Raw genomic sequence first — 17,284 nt, 5'->3', positions numbered from 1 at the left:
TTTTCCATGAACACCATTAGTACAGCAGTAACATGGTTACCATGAGTGATAATGTCATGCATTTGCATGTAAGACTTTGCGAAGGGATTAACCTGTCGTATCATGTTGTCTAGTTGAAGCAACAAAATGTCACTGCAAGCGCTATTACATTCCTTTTGCAAATGTTGACTGGTAGCCTCAGCAGAATCGAAGATATATAGCTGACCGTATTGTGGTGACGTGTCAGGATTGGTATATAAAGGAGAGATCTGGTGATAAATTTGACCGTGGATTCTGAAAGCATACAGTCCTTGTCCAGATGGTTGAGCGATGTGTGTGCCCATTGACATGAAAGCTAAAGCAGAGTTGTATTCCCTGATATGATCACAGTAATTTCGGGACAGCGGGTTCATGCCAGTCAAGAGGTCTTCTAAAAAAAGAGGGGGTTTGGATAGTGGTGGCAAAGACACCTTACCGTCATGACAACACTTAGTGTAATGTCCGGATTTGTTGACCTCTGCTGGCCAATGAAGAGCATTGCAAGAAGCACATAGTACGGTAGGTAGGCCAATGTTATGTTCTTGGACGTGAATGGCGGTATCTTCTTGAAAAGCTGCAGAAAACTGAATGCGATGTTTGTGCATGAATGATTTAGTGCTGTGTTGACACTGAAGGGAATTGGAATGAGTTGTTTCAAAGCATTGCTGGCAATGTTCACATTGCATAATTCGTTCAGTGGAGTGTGTTTTTAAATGCATGTTGAGACATCTCTGCACTCGGAACGTTTTTGAACAAATCGCGCATTGGAAGATCTGTTTGGAATGCGTTGCTTCAGTGGAGTGTGTGTTTAAATGTGCTTTGAGAGATTTCTGGCGCGTGAAGGTTTTGGAGCAGTGTTGACACTGAAAAGAATTCATCAGGGAATGTGGTTTGAGATGGTTAGTAAGGTATCTGCGTGCGTGAAAGTGTTTGTTGCAAAGTTTGCATACAAATGTTTGTGTTGAATGGATCGGCATATGGTTGTGGAGATCCATCTCACCTGTGAAGTCCTCGTTACAAAAAGTGCAATTGAAGGTGAGAGTGGAATGAGTTCGTAACTGTTTCTTAAGAGCGTGAGTTGTTTTGAAGCATTGCTGGCAATGTTCACATTGCATCATTCAGTTAGTGTTGTGTTTTTGGCAACAGCCATGTTGCGAAGTTTGAGAGCAACAGTTTCGTCAATGACATTTTTCCAGAAAAACCCGACTGATAGAAACAAACAGTTACCTGATGCAGGAATTTCTATAACATTGAAAGAAGTGTTGTTTCCATGAAATACATTTGAAGCGGTAGCCATGGAGGGCAAATGAACAGTCAACGTGGCTCACAGCTGGATTTGGACCGCAGCGCAGACCAAAGCGAGTGAGTATGTGTTTGATGAGCTGTTCGAGTTGGCGGGCAGTGCTCTGAGGTGCGTTCCCTATCACGTGGGAGGAGGGGTAGAGTTTCTGGGTGGGGCTTCGTTGTTCCTTTCCCATGGTTTTCGATGGTGGACGCGGTCAGGTGTCGTAACCAAAAAGAATAATGAAAAGTCAACATGTGCTCAGAGGTGTATGTGGACTCCTAGCACAGACAAAAGCGACTTACGGGGTGGTCGGTGAGTTGTTTTGTCCGGGCACATGAGCAGGCAGTTTGAATGCCTAGAGAGCGAGGGTGGACGCGGGCCGGGGAATAAGGAGTGTTGGTGGGCGGGGAAACGTTTTCCGTGTTCCTGCAGGACCATCTAAGAAGACTCATGTTTGTCGCGGATGCGAATTGCTGTATGTAACGTGTAAAACAGTTTGCGATGGTGCGTGCGGTTGTGCGTCGTAACCGAAAAGTCAACGTGGCTCAGAGGTGCAGTGGACTGTAGCACAGACGAACAGAAATGACGGTGTGTTTTCCGAGGCGTCGCGTCCGAGTTGGTGGGCGTGGCTCTGCGAGTTGTCGTCGTATCCAATGGTCTTAGAGTTGGTGGGCGTGGCTGTCTTGCGTGCTTTCCATGGGTGTCTACTTGTCGGTGGCTTAGTGAATTATATATATAGATAATATATATGTATATTAGTGATGATTCCTTGTAAGCAATAATTTATATGTGAATTAGCCAGCATTTTTCCCAGAATGGCACATATTAACAAAATAACATTATATGCATATTTAAAATGAAAATGTTTTTAGGATAAAATATGCATGGTGTTTATTCAAATATAACTTGATACATGTGTACTTAATGCTGAATGAAATTTAGTGTCCTTTTGAATTTAATTGGTAACCTGTTTGATTTTCACCAGTTTGTTGTAATTAAGCATTAAATGAGTGCAGAAAGCAATGTGTTTAAGTTTGCAGGTGGCTGACTCATCTAGAATTTCAGTGCACACATCTATTGCACAAGGCAAGATGAGCTGTTCTTTAATTGCTTGTACTTTCATATATTTGGAAATTCAATGTAAAATGAGATGATTCTCAGAGTTCCAGTTGGCTTGCTGTATAAACCTGCTAGAACAGTGGTGGGCAACCTTTTGTCGCACTAAGGCCACTGACGACTGCTTTAACTCGAACAAGGCTGCACCATTATGAAGTCATTAACAACATATATAGGTGTGCATTTATTAATTATTTATTAGTAAACTTTATACTGACCCCAAGGTGTGTAAAAGTGTAAGAATAATCCATAACACAAATTAATTCTGTAATTTTCAATGACTTTTTTGAGTATGTTTGTTGGTTGACAATTCATTAAAACTTGGCTCAAAAGTTGTTGTTCTTAAACGTAACTGGCCTTCCAAATGGTCATCTTTCAGGACTGTGCAATATCGATTTTTAATGTACTTCATATGAGAGAATGTACATTCACAAATGTACGTGCTTCCAAAGCATGTTAACACCCGTTGAGCGTGTTCGCGCAGAATGGGGTAGATGTGAGCATCATGCCAAAATGAAATCAAATCCACAGAATTTTGGGATAGCTTGTGTTGAGTATTTGGATCTTCACTAAGTTCCAACAATACCATTTGGAACTTCTCTAGCACATTGTCAGGTTCCATCAGGTGTGGTTCTGAAACCAGCTGTAAATCATAGTCATTGACACGGATATCGGAGAATCGAGCCTCAAATTCAGCGACTAGTGAACCGAGCACTTCACAGAACTCATCAAAATGTATTTTTACAGATGGGTTGTCACTGGCAAAATTACTCAGACATGGAAAGAATTCTGAGAGCTGCTGCTTTTGGAACTTGCCGTGAAACAATTTCAACTTGCGCTGAAAAATTTTTATACTCCGCCAGAGATCACAGACACTTTGATTTCTGCCTTGGAGTTGCTTATTCAGACTGTTGAGTTCACTCAAAAGATCGCTGAGAAAAGCCAGGTTCATGTAAAAGTTGATGTCATCGAGTTTACAAACCACTCCTTTGGATGCATAGAACTCTTTGATAGCGCCTTGCAGTTCATAAATTCTATTTATAACAGATCCTCTTGACAACCAATGAGCGTTTGAGTAATATAAAACGTCCTCTTTCTCAGCTGAATCATCATTTTGGAGGAGTTCTCTAAACTGGCGATGATCGAGGGCTCAAGCTCGAATGAAATTCACAATACCAACGGCATCTTCCAATGTGCTGTTCAAGGTTGCAGACTTGGCACATAGAGCTTGTTGGTGTATAATACAATGCAGTGACAATAATGTGGGAGATTCCGAATATTGAGAGTGTATTTGTTGTTTAAGTAGAGTCACAAAACTGCCCGTTGTTCCTACCATTGCAGGAGCTCCATCTGTACACACAGCAACAAGTCTCTTTAGATCCAATTTCTTCTCTACACGAGTGTTGTTAAATGCTGTGAGAATATCTTGTGCCTTTGTTGTTGATTTGAGACTGATTAGGGACAACAACTCTTCATGGATGTCAAATGTTGGTGACATTTTTCTGATGAAAATAAGCAGTTGTGCCGTATCTGTTGTATCACAGGATTCATCCAACGCTACAGAATACAAAGTATTGGACTCTAGACATATTTTGTTCAGTTGATTTTTTAAGTCAACCGTTATCTCACCTTGGCGCCTCAGAATTGTCCTTCGTGATTAATCTTTAAATTTTTGAAGATGAGATGGTTCGAGACACTGAACAACTTCAAGCATGCATGATTTGAATAGCTCTACATCAGTATATGGTTTTCCAGCGGCACCCAATTTGAAGGCAACTCGAAATATTGCCTCAACTTCCGGATTGTGAGAGGATGATTTGAATTTTGCGAACATGGATGTTTCTTTTGTATGGCTCTTGTTCAAGGAATCATACGCTTGCTTTCTGGCCTCATCTTTTAAATTGATGTACTTCATGTGTGACTTACAACTGTCATAGTGCCGTTTTGCATTTGATCTCTTTAATGTTCTTATTTGCGTCTTGCATCTTAGGCACATCATGGAGTTTCCTTGGTTTAACATGAAGAAATCCAACTCCCATTCACTGTTGAACTGTCGATTTTCATCGTCTACATGTCTGGATTTCTTTGACGGCGGTAACTACATTATATGGCCAGTAAAACACAACGATAATTATCAGATGAGGAAAAGATGGAGCTGACTACTTTTGTTGAAATTTATGCATGCTGAACTTTAACCTTCTCGGTGCCATTTGATTGGCCACTTTAGTTACCACGGTACTCGCGAAAATCTACAGTGCGCATGCACTCTATCCGCAGTAAATATCTAGCTTGACTGCTATTGGCATAACTTGCATTCAGTTTGGCTGTATTTTGTTAGCTGTCATTGACCATTCCGTCAGGTATGAACGCAGAGACCAAACGAATCTTCGTTTACGTTGTTTGTTTCGTTGAACATTTTCAGCTAGTGTGAACAAGACAAAAGGCCGCAATCACTTGTTTCATTGATACCTTCATGACGGCCACAAAAAAAGACCTCGAAGGCCGCACTTGCCCACCTCTCTGCTAGAATATTTCTTGTGAAGACTCAACATTTGAATTTTTTCATTTAAAAAACTTGAACTGTTTATTTCTATAAGTAGAACACTTTTTTCCTAAATATCTTTAAAGTTGAGAAAGCTTCATGCTTTCCTCTTGTGGTACCACACTGCAGATATTGCACAATGGCTGATGCTCTTCATGCTCCACAGTAAAAGTAAATCTATACCTCAGAAAATCTGGGTTGTATGTTCTTTTAACATTCCTGTTTGGTTCAGGTTTTTGGGTTGAATATTGTGAGGTTGTTATGGAATTGGAAGATTTTGGAGTAGGTGATGCTATGGGGCATTTGAGGAACTTGTCCATGTTTGTTATCTTTTTTAATGAAGCATGCAGTATGTGGTATATATAGGTTGTCAACTGCTCATACCTGAACTATTATGCCAGTTGTTTCAGTTCCTCAGTGTTCATTAGCAAAATGTCCCTTCGGATGCAGAACTGAAATATTCAATCAGTGGCCCCATTAAAACATTAAAGTTCTTTTTAGCTTAAGCTGACGACCCATCTAGGACATCCAATGACACATGGATAGAGAAACACTGACTTAAGAGCACATATGTTTAAATTTATGTTACTGTATATACTGTATTTTATTATTTGAATGAATTGAAGCACTAGGATTACAGTGCAATAATTTCAGTCTGGCTCTGATATTAAGGCCAACTACAAACTTCCACAGTGAGGCAAATTAGAAGTCCCACTGAATGCTAAAATAGATAGTGTCAGGATTTGGTATTACATATCATCTAACACTTGAATTGGGAGTTCAAGGATTCTGTTTCTGTCATTTTTTTACCATTTTGAGTTGCTGTCTATATTTTCCCTTCCCTGCATTTTAGGGGCGTGGCCTCAAAGGTCGTGACCAGTTCATAATTGGTGCGACAGGATAAAAGGACAGCTAGGGGTTCATTTCCTTATCCAATCTGCAGATACCAAAATTCTACAAAAAAAAAAAAAAAAAAGACTTGCTCTGAATATTCTTGTGTGATTCATTTTGACCAATTGCTTGTTCTTTTGACTTTCATTATGTCTCATGTATTGGCTTCATTTTCTAATTTTGATTTTCAGGTGCTACTCCAAACGTTTATCTGTCAGGACAGAGTGATTCCTTATCACTGATGAGGTATAATTTATGTTACATAGATGGCAAATATTAAAGGATGATTTTCTTGCTGTGTTGGTATCTCATCTGCTTCATGCCTGCCTCCACCATTTTGTTATGTGTATTTTAATTTTCTTTCATCTTTTTGCCCTTTTGTGTGTTATGTTTTAATATTTTTTTGTTTATTTATGTGCTATGCTTTAGTGTTTTTAGTGTAGAATTTTAAGGGGCATGGCCACCATGCCTCTTGGACTGCCCTCTGCTTTTTAACTCCATTCACAGGTTCAGGCCTCCAGATCCGCATTGAGTTGGATATTCTTTACATCACTTTGTAAGTAATTGATTTTTCTGCCTTTTCTGATTATTTGGCTGTGTTTTGAGGATTAAGGATTTGAATAATGGACTGGTTTGAATTTGCGCTGGGTTGCTTTTTAGGCATATTCATTGCAATTCACCTTCATGATTTCCAAATATCTTTATTAATTTTTTGAACCAGAGATTATTATGGTTTTGTCTCTTACTTTAAATATTCATTGAGGATTGTAAAGGATTGTTTTAAGTCTGAAATTCCCCCTTTCTGTGTCTTCTGATCTTGGAAAAGGGAGCTAGATTTGTGAGGCAAAGGCTCAATTTGGCATTCTATGCTTGAAGCCTCCAGGTAGGAAAATCGGAGGCTTCATTTTGGAAATTTAGGCCTTAGTGTTGCATCTATTTTGTATATTTTGTATAGCTGAGCCAGAAAAGCACAACACATTTTCCTTTTTTGTTTTTCCCAAGTTCCTTTCCATTGTAATTATTAATTGTTTCAAATTTAATGTAGAGACAAAAGAAACAGGGAAATCAGTGTGCTTCATCAATAACTGCTGCAGTCACCTAAGAAAACTAAAAACAGTCTTAATTGTTCTCAGCTCCATGTTATCACATTGCCTTCAGCTCTCAACTCCCAGTGTAGGGATGTGTTGTTGAAGTTGTGTGTTTTCTGGTTTTGCCTTTTTGATTACTTTTTGATTTATATAAAATTTCCTCCTTTTAGATTTTTGTCATGTTGGATTTTGGATAGTAATATTTTGTTAGATTTCTTCTTTAGAGTCCTCCTTTGGACATCATTTTGGCTGTGTTAATTAAGAGTATTTTCTTATCTTCTTGGTTTGCTTGTTTCTGTTTGCCCTTGTCCTTTGTAATTTTGTTGATTAACCTGTGATAATTTGTTTGTATTCAATTTAGTTTAATAAATATATTTAATATAAATGTTCATTGGTGGTATAGATTTTTAAAATAGTTTTAGTGAATTTTGTCCTGCTCTAGTGCTTAATAACTTCTGGTAGAAAAAGAAAATTGAAAACCTTCATTTTTGATGGCTTTGTGAGTGTATTTGTTAGAACCTTGACATCAGTGTTTAAAAGAGAAATAGGTCTTTGACCTGAAACATTTATTTTTCAAATGGGACGTGTGAGCAAGGAATTCATGCTGAGAGGAGTTGGTCTTGTAACCCCATGTACATATTCATGTAAATTGGCATGTGAGCATCTCTCATCTGGAAGTTAAGTTTCTTTGTAAAAAAATTTTTTTAATTGTGCATGCTTGCAGGCCATTTGGTGATTAAACAGACTTTTTCAGGATTTTTGACTCACTCAACACTTTTGCCTGTCATACTATTTTGAACATCTTATTCATAATTTTTATGTAGTGCTAAATTCTCAGTGGGGTCAATAGCAGAATAACATGACAATGAAATGCCCATTGCTGCCAATGATATGATAACCTCCATTTTGCCATTAGACATTTAAAATACCTTTGAGAGGAATGTACTACAACTGAGGACAAACATTTACACATGTTAAAATATTAACACTTGAATTGTATATATAAAAAGAAATAGAGATTTTAAAGGGTTACTTTAACACTTTAGGAGTAAATTTAATACAGGCACATTTTCTGTGGGTGTTCCACTTCAATGATCAAGAAATCCAGAAAACATCTTTGAATTTAAGCAGTACTCTACGCTTGCTGTAGTGTAAATGACTACATAAAATTTAAAAGATTCTTTTTCTCGGATTGTTTCCCATTATTTTATAGCAATCGGCTTGTTTTAAAAGGTTCTACTTTCACAAAAGGGAATTATGGGAACTGCAAAGTAATTCTTCTTGCAAGAAATGTATAATTATTGTTTTCAGTACATATTTGTCTACTCTGATTTGTAATTACTTACCTATTCATAGTGTTACAGATCTAGGTCCAAAAATTTCAAGATATTGAACTTGAAATAGAAACGGTTAACAGCAGATTATACCCCAACGTGTAAATGGACAAAAGCTGCTAGGCAAATATTGACCTTGTATTGTATCTGTGTGAAAGGTCTTTTTTGTGCACTTGTGAAACCTTTCAACATGCTGACCATTCCTGTCCATATTCTGCAAAGTCATGCAAGTAGGCGATCATCCTGCAAAGTCTAAATTTTGGATGACAAATCCAGTCTTACTTTTGCACAACTCCAGTCTATTTTGGTTTCAAATGAGTTTGCTAGTCAGAAAATGTAAATTCATTTAAACTAAGATAAGCAGACCACAGCCTTGTGAAATCACTTCTGTATTTTATGAAGGCTCTTTCCATTATCAAAAACAAGGAATTTGCTTGTTTTTTATTGGTGTGTAAAGTTTGCATGCTATTGCTCTATTAGCTCCCCCTCTGTTATTGATTCGATAGTGACTTTCTCCAGGATATAAAGCAAAGAAGCGTGGCTTCTGCACCACTGTGAGGTCTATTCTTTCTGTGGATTTAGAGAATGCAGAAACTAAGACATCTTCTCAGACTGAAGAACAAACTTCTGAAGGAATGCTTAGCAGAGTTTCTGGGAACATTTGTTCTGTTAGTAAGTAAACTTTATTTTGCTTTCAGGCTCTGATAAAATTGCAAATCCCAGGGACCTGTGGATATTAAATGCCCTTCACTGAACTTTGAACCGTTATATTATATTTTACATTACAGCTATTGAAGCGTTTCAAGAAAATGCAATCTGTTTCTATTCTGATGTTCCAAATGATAATTGTGACAATATCATTTATTAAAAATGTAAATTCGGCTCTATTTCTAATAACAATGTTTAATGACAGAATGATTAGTTGGTCATATGTTTTCTTAATGAGAAATACACAGATATGCAGAATCTGCCTCTGTTTAAACATATCACTACAACAACTAATGCACAGAAACAACTGTTAGTATTAATATTACACAGTAGTGTTATCCTTTATTTTTATGCCTTCAGAATAACAGAATACTGTTTATTAATAAAATGTTTAATTACACAGTCACTGATTAAGTTCAGTTTTATATTGTATCTTTTTGCCTCTCTGCAAAAGACTGGCATCCAGCCCTGGATACATTGCTGATATAAAGTATACTACTGGAGAAGCCCTGATGCTCCATGACTAATTGGAGTAAGAGGTGGATTGTAAAATGGATACAGAGACCTTTATCATTGAAGTTAGCTTTATGACATTGTGGTATGGCTTCTTTCTCACAGCTCCACAGACCTGGGTTATACTGTATTGTCAAACAAGAAGAAAAAACTTGTGCGTAATGTGCATGTACTGTTAGAGTGTATGTGGACTTTCCTTCTGGGCATTTCACTTCTCCGCTTTATCCAAAACACACATGATTGGTTAAGTGGCATTGCTGAATTGGCTAGAGATAGTTGAATGTCATGTAGTGTGTGAGTCTGCATGGTTTGTTCCCAGTTTGTGGCTTGCTGATAACACTTCTAAGATGGATTCTGACTTCAGCATACCTATACCTGAAAAAGTACAATGGCAAATATATATATAAAAAAAAAAAATCCATGAAAAAATGTCACATTAATTATATCACATAATCCACATGTGAAGTTCTCCAGTCTTATGCTCAAAACATGCAAAACACATGCATTAACTGTTAAATAGACACATCTGGAAGATAAAAGTATTATACAGTCAGAGAACACCTTAAAATGGGCTTGAAATTTTGAATTGAAGACAGGACTCCTGACCTATAATTTTGATAGTTGTAGGTCTTCAATTCAAAAGAACAATCCCATATAAATGGGCTATTCATGCACTTCTCTGATATTCCAAAAGTATTTATTTAATGACTAGCTACAGTACCTGTTGAAGACAGGTAACAGAATAATTTCAAAATATTTGCTATCTCTTACCACTTGTGTAATGTCAGTGCCTTTTCTCTGTTGTGTGTGTCGGTTACCCGGTGCTCACTCTCTTGAGTAAGCTCCCGTAAGGCCTGCTTCTCGGACTCTGACATTATTTTTGAGGCACCTTCCTCACCTCCTGTCTGGTTTTATACTTGTCTTCTCTCTCTCTCAGGATGCTTCATACACCTTTACTCCTATTCTTGTCTAATTCTTGGACTTCCTTCTCGTTGTGTCACCAAAGTTAAAATAACCAAAAAGATTGCTCACAGGGACTGGACACACAGACCTTAGTGTTTTATTATATAGTAGATAGATATTTTCCCATTTTGTAAGCATATGACTGGATGACTTGCTTTGATCATTGTGAGATTTTTTCATGAATGTTTTTGATATTTGTTTCTGCTTATGAACATTTTGAAATTGCTTGCTGCTATTCAGTGTTGGTCTCCAGAGATACATATTTTTCCATGAAAATATCGGGTTAAATTTATACTTGGCCATTGCTACAAACCAGATGTGGTAAAAACATTTTAAAAAATGTTATTTTTAGATGGAGTATTTGTTTAAGTTTGGTCAAAGTCTTCTATTGCTTTGCATTTCTTTATATTGTTAAGATTCTGATACAATGGCATTTTTTCACTTTGTTATTCAGTGTTGTTTCAAATTGTGACTGCACAGGGCGGCAGCAGTTTTAAGTAAGATGGAATCAGTAGATAGAATGTGATAGTAATAACACGCCGACGTCAAAGATGGGAGAATGTGATATAAATAAACAATGGCCAGGACGTGACACAAAATCTTTAAGTAGGTAGACATAGAGAAAGTGTCAAGAACCAGAGTATTTTAAGTAACCCAAGCCAAAACACCAAAGACGTAAGAAGACATAAAGTTGAAGAACAGAAATCAATTCATAGCAAGAGAGATTTTTAAAACAATAGCGTGAGTTTCATGTAAAAAGTTACAAACTCAAGACAATAAAGTAGTGTTTGATACTGACTTTTATACCATCACTGTAATTAATTCATGCGTCACACACTCTCTGACATCTTGTCTAACATCAGCCTGGCCACCTTGCATTACATAAATATAGGGAATACATATTTCAAAATAAACATCTTCAAAAACGTCATAAATCAAAAAACAGACCAGCTCATTAAATTTCTTGACTTCTAAAACCCCAAAAACTGTACCTCCATTATTTTAGGAAAAATAATCAGAAAGGAAGGCAGAGTGAGACACAAAACACAAGTGTTAAAGAAAGTTGATATCAAAACAGGTTTGTATTCACTAAGCAAAGGTTCAATTAAAAAGTCTTTTGTTTTGACAGAGGTGTTTGAGATTCTAAGTCCATTGATTAGAACACTTAATAGTGCATGCTGCCATCTTTTATATGCTTGGTGAAATGATGCAAATATGTGATGCCAACGTTGGCCGCATGATGGCAACATGCATAACAACAAATTGGTTGTGCTCATAAGGAAACAAACAAAATGGCTTTATGGTATAAACAATAATAAATAAAATGATACCTTATACAAGTTTTCATTGGGAATAAACACTATTTTCCCTGATGGCAACACGAATTAGACGATCAACAAATCTCCATTTAAATCTGTACAATATATTCGATTTCTTTTCACTGTTCCGTTATTTTCCTTTCCTTACTTTTCTTTCTCCAAATACCCAATCGTCACACAATCAGCTCTGTAATAGACGTTAAGCCATCTGTAAGCTTAGAACACCGATTCTTCAAAACTTTTAAGGAACATCGAAATATCTTCGTAATGTTTAATTATTCTATCCATCTTTCCTTCCAGTGTCACACCAGCCACAGCATGAATACAGCGCGAGGCAGGAACAAACCGTGAACGAAGCTCAAGCTCGCTAGTGCTGCGGCACCGTGTAGTTAAAGTTAAAGTTTTATCTGTATAATACTGTATAATCAACATATTTTGCTGCATTTCATCTTAAAAATGATATCCCCATCATATGTAAATATGCACTTTATAAAGTGGCTCAGATTGTGCAATATTATAACTGTATCATAAATACAATTACCTCACGGTAACTTGCAAGTACAAACAGTTCTACAAGGAGCACTTGATGGACTGATTGAGTGTGTGTATAGTTCTTGGGATGAAACTGTTTGTGAACCGCGAGGTCCAAACAGGAAAGGCTGTGAAGCGTTGGTCAGATGAGAGCAGTTCAAATAGCGAATGGCTGAGGCAGCGAGTGCTTGATGCTGTATACCGATAATTCTCTTTCCAATCGCTGTAGATCTGTGATTCACATTCAGATACAGTGATATAAATACTCCGAGTGGTGCAGTACGAGTAATATGGAAAAAGATGATCCGCTGTGGCAACCCCTAATGGGAACAGCTGACAGAAGGAGTAGAAGGTGCAGTGACAGTAACAACGCTAAAGCAGTTATGGTATTTAGAATAGTCTGACCATTCTGTGGACCATTATATTGTTACAGGTTAATTACAATCAGATGTATTAAATTTATGAACGATATACGGTTAATTTCAGTGTTTTTGATAAAGCCGCCGTCGTGGATGTGGATCTAAGGAAGGGTAACCACACAGGAACAGTAGCACTGCTTTGATGCTGGGTGCCGCCAGTCAGCAAAACCGAGCGGAGAACTTGCGTACGACAGGGTATAAGGTACCGTGGAAAAGTGCGTGGCTTTACGCCAAGTGTAGGTTTTATACATCGCGATTTGAATGTGGAAACGTTCATATGCAACATTTCTGTGCGTACGCACCGTTTATACATGATGCCCCAGGCGTTGCTGTAGTATTCTCTTCCATCCATTGTTTGTCAATGCTGTCATTTGTCATATTGTCTCTGCCTCTTAATAATGCATTCCCATTCTCTTCTCTGTTTCTTGGGCGGTTAGAGTCAGATTTAACATGCATCCTCAATTAGATTAAGGTTTAAAAGTTAACAAAATCAGAAGAATTAAAATACACTGATAATCAACAGAGTTGTTTATAGGCCCTGGGTACATAGACATTTAAACATTTAAGTTTAGATCCAAGCACCTAGCATATACCACAGATCTTTACATTTACTTCTAACAAGTGGGCACAAGCTATTGGTGATCAAGTTAATGTTAGCTGACTTCATTGTTGAACCCTTTTTTTGAATAGCATATTCTCATTTCACAGGCTTTATATTTACAATTACAGAAAAGATGAAACATTTTGTATATACAAAATTGTTTTCAAAATGTTTGGAAAAATTCAAAATACCTCATATATGTTGTATGCCATTACACGTTATTTGTGTTGTTCAGCAGCTACTGTACATTGAACACAGACTTGTAAAAAGCATGGCAGTTTTAACTTCAAGCATTAAAATGGTGGCAAACGCTACTTAAAACACACATACAAAATGATGTTGCGGTGATATAATAAAAAGGTGACTTTAATAATAAGCAATAACAATAAACATTAAGAAAAATGAAACCATTAATATGAGAAATGATCAAAATAATTCAGAAGAGAAAAACAGGGTTTATGGGAAAGCTGCCATCCTGATGTTTAGACCCCCAAATGTGCCATTCTAGAAAACACTAATGAAATTATTCCTTGTATAGTTGTCAACAAGTCTACAGAATATTCAGTACTGTTTACTGCCAAGAACTTTTCCTGGGTTGTGATTTGGTTCCGTCAGACCTTCTGGATAGGGCATTAAGCTGTATATTATTACTGCCTGATCCTTAAGAAATTATAAAATGAAAACATGGACCTTCAATCTTTGCTAAACAGCCAGAAGAAGGGCTCAGGATTGGTAGTGTCCATGTGGCCCCGGCCTCCTGTGGGCACCATCCACAAGTTACAAGGAAAAGAGGTGGAATTAAAGGAACAGGACATAATTAAAAGTTTACTGTGACAGTAAATATATACAGATATGAAAACTAACAACATTAAATACACATAAATATAGACTATTACATATAATTTGAGGTTCCACCGATAAAGCACAAGGAATGAAGCCTACATGCAGCAATATACAACACATAAGAGTTAAATAATCTTTACATAAAACAATATTTGCAAACATTACATTAAAACAAAAAACACATGAAATTGACATAAAAAAATTGAAAATAAACATAAGCCAGGAAACAAACCTAGGCTGATGCATAGCATCAAAAAGTTGTCCAACTGAAACTGTGAAGTATAATCCCCGAGATTATTCTCTTATCAGTATTCACTCCAGATTCAGATAATAATGATGTCTTCAGATTAGAAAAGTTAAAGATAAGACGAATATGTTAATGAATGACAAATTTGATTTCTTACTTAATTTTAAACTGGATCAATTGATCTAAGGGAAAGCACATCTCATGAAAAATTCCTATCAGAACGTAGCTAATATTTTTTTATCTGTTACTTACCTTGGAAAAACAAATGAAATGTAACTGATTGTATCTCAAATGTTGTAAGTCACAGTGTATAATGGCATCAGTCCAATAATAAGTAAAAAATAGGAAGTCTTGAAAAAGATTAAAACAAGAGGTTACACAAAGTATAACATGCTTTTCAAGTCAATTTCTCAGTTTTGAGTTCTTTTTACCTCAGTTGTATCTCATGTCTCCTTTTTGTCTAATGCTATTTCTTCTAAGGAATTTTAAGAGAAACATTTGTGACAAAGTTGATTCATAAATGAAACATAAATGAAAAATTGTTTTAAGTTCAACCTTTGAGCACTATAAGTTTCCTATGGGGCATGTCATGAAGGAAAAGCAAATCTAAAGTGGGGATTGCATTTTCATTTTAATTATGACACTGACACACCCAGATGGGATGGAAAATAAAATGACAAAAGTTTTCACAAATGACTCTTATGTATGTGGAAAATGAACTTGCAAGTATTACTTCATTTTATTTTTAATTTTGGACACCTCTTTGCGTGTAGACTTTGAAAAATAAATGGAAAAAGAGAGATTGTATTTTATAATGTTCATTTTCATTTCCTTTTTTTGCAGAAAATATCTCCCATATACTGTACTTCTCAGAAACTTTAGTGTTTCAAAATGAAACATGATGTCACAGTGTGACTTGGCTGTCTTGATAGGGAAGTCATGATGACCAGTAATGACCTACTCATCTCTTCTAAATATGCAGACCATGATTTATTTTTTTGAGAAATCTGAGACAATAAATTAAAGAAATACTCCACCCAAAAAAGATATTTTTATATGTAGTGATAGTGTAGTGTAGTGATGGCCAGGAAAAATGTTTAATCTCTTGTTTTTGTGGAGAATGGACATAGTAAAGTTTCAAATAGAATGAGACCCTATAGTGACCAATACAGGACAAATAGCAAACAATAAGAAAAACTTCCATGAAAAAATCTCACATCGTGTCACATAATCCACTTGCCAAGTCATTCAGTCATATGCTCACAATGCGCAAAACACATTTATTTCCTACTAAAATATTGTTAAATAAATAACTCCAAACAGTGAAAGTAGTTCACATACAGGATGCTCCTTCTGATGGGGTTGCGCTTTCACAGTCTCTCCCCTGGTCTTTTCATGAAAGGGTTCTGGCCATCCGTCACAAAGGTTATCTCTAAAGTAGGTGAGACTTGCACCTTTGATTTGGAATTCTGAAAGGTAATGTCTGTGTTGGTAGTACTCGCTTACTTTCCCTGTTTTTTAGTTTTCAGTCTGTGTGAGATCTGGGTGTTATCCTGGGGCACCACATTTTTATGCTAAGCAAGTGATTCTAGCCCAGTGTGCTGCAGAAACTCCTTCAACTTTCCATTCCTTAATGGTCTGTCTGATATCCCCGTGATTGTGAGAACACAACTGTCAATAGCTGCTACAATATGAAGCAAAATCAAAGAAGACAGGGGATGAGGCAAAAGGCCACAGTAGACATGAAAGTGGTAAAAAAGCATTTTACAATCGTTTAAATACATTTTGAATTTTAGCTGCCCAATGTTCACTATTTAAGCAGCAGACAGGATACATGCATTTTTACAGCTCTACTCCAGGTGGAGTTTCTCCCAGTAGATAGGATTAAAGTGCACAGTAGAGAAAAAAAGTGATAACAGATTTCGTAGATTCTTTTAAATAGACTTAGCTCAACTTTAGCTGCCTGTTGTTCATTTTGTAAACAGAAGAGCATTTCAACAACAAAGGCTTAGCTGCAGAAAATGAGTGTCCCCTAAAGTGGACAGGATGGGGAAGCAGAGTAGATATGAACGTGGAATAGAAGACTGATTGATAGGCATATTAAAGACACTATGCAGCATTTTAACTACAGAGTTAAGATTGTGATCAGTTTTAACCTGCCATGATCAACTGTGCATGTAATATACAGGAAAAAGAGTTTTTTAGGATAATGATGGCTGCTATGAAAATGAACTTAAACTGTTTACTTCACATGGTTTTACTCACTCAAATGACAGAGGTAAAATTTGAATTCAACAAAAAAGCCTTTGCTGTGGAATGATTTTTCCTCTTTTTATAGCTAAGAACAACTACCTACATAAATGTTGTGGAACCTGGCCAGGACGCAGACAGGCATACATGTTTTGTCACCCAACACATGTTTATTTACAACTATTTACAAGTAGAACACGCACAAACCCCAGTGCCACAGCACCAATCACCCCAGTCCAGGCCCTCAATACATTGCCTTCTCTATCTTTGAACCACCTCCACTCCTCTCCTTCGACTTCCGTCCTCTTCCACCTGACTCCAGGTATCGAATGGAGGGAGGTGGCCCCTTTTATAGCCACCCGGATGTGCTCCAGGTGACTTCCGACAATCTTCCGCTGGCACTCCCAAGTGTGGCAGAAGTGCCGGTTGCACACCTGGAATGTCCCTGATCCTCTTCCCCCCAACACTTCCAGGTGTGGCGGAGGTGCTGAGGTCCAGGGCTACCAAGGCATTGGGGCGCCCCCTGGCGGTGACCACGGTCCCCAAAGCAACCAGGGTGGTCACCCCCTTGTGGTCTGGAGGAGGCGCAAGCCCTCCTCCGGTCCTCCTAGGCGTC

At 37.3% G+C, this 17,284-nt stretch overlaps 1 protein-coding gene across 1 annotated transcript in view; it reads left to right on the top strand.

Moving 5' to 3' along the window:
• Window positions 1-8,510: 8,510 nt before the first annotated feature.
• The window catches only part of LOC114646052 (aquaporin-10-like), a 62,111-nt gene continuing 53,337 nt past the window's right edge, over window positions 8,511-17,284 (top strand). Inside the window, exon 1 of the mRNA XM_028794036.2 lies at window positions 8,511-8,946. Coding sequence (XP_028649869.2) covers window positions 8,860-8,946 — 87 coding nt within the window. The 5' untranslated portion in view covers window positions 8,511-8,859. The remainder of the gene's footprint in view (window positions 8,947-17,284) is intronic.

Source organism: Erpetoichthys calabaricus, chromosome 2, assembly GCF_900747795.2.
Source record: "Erpetoichthys calabaricus chromosome 2, fErpCal1.3, whole genome shotgun sequence".
Taxonomy (NCBI): domain Eukaryota; kingdom Metazoa; phylum Chordata; class Cladistia; order Polypteriformes; family Polypteridae; genus Erpetoichthys; species Erpetoichthys calabaricus.
The sequence above is the reverse complement of the archived record's forward strand: the minus strand, read 5'-3'. Positions and strand labels throughout refer to the sequence as shown.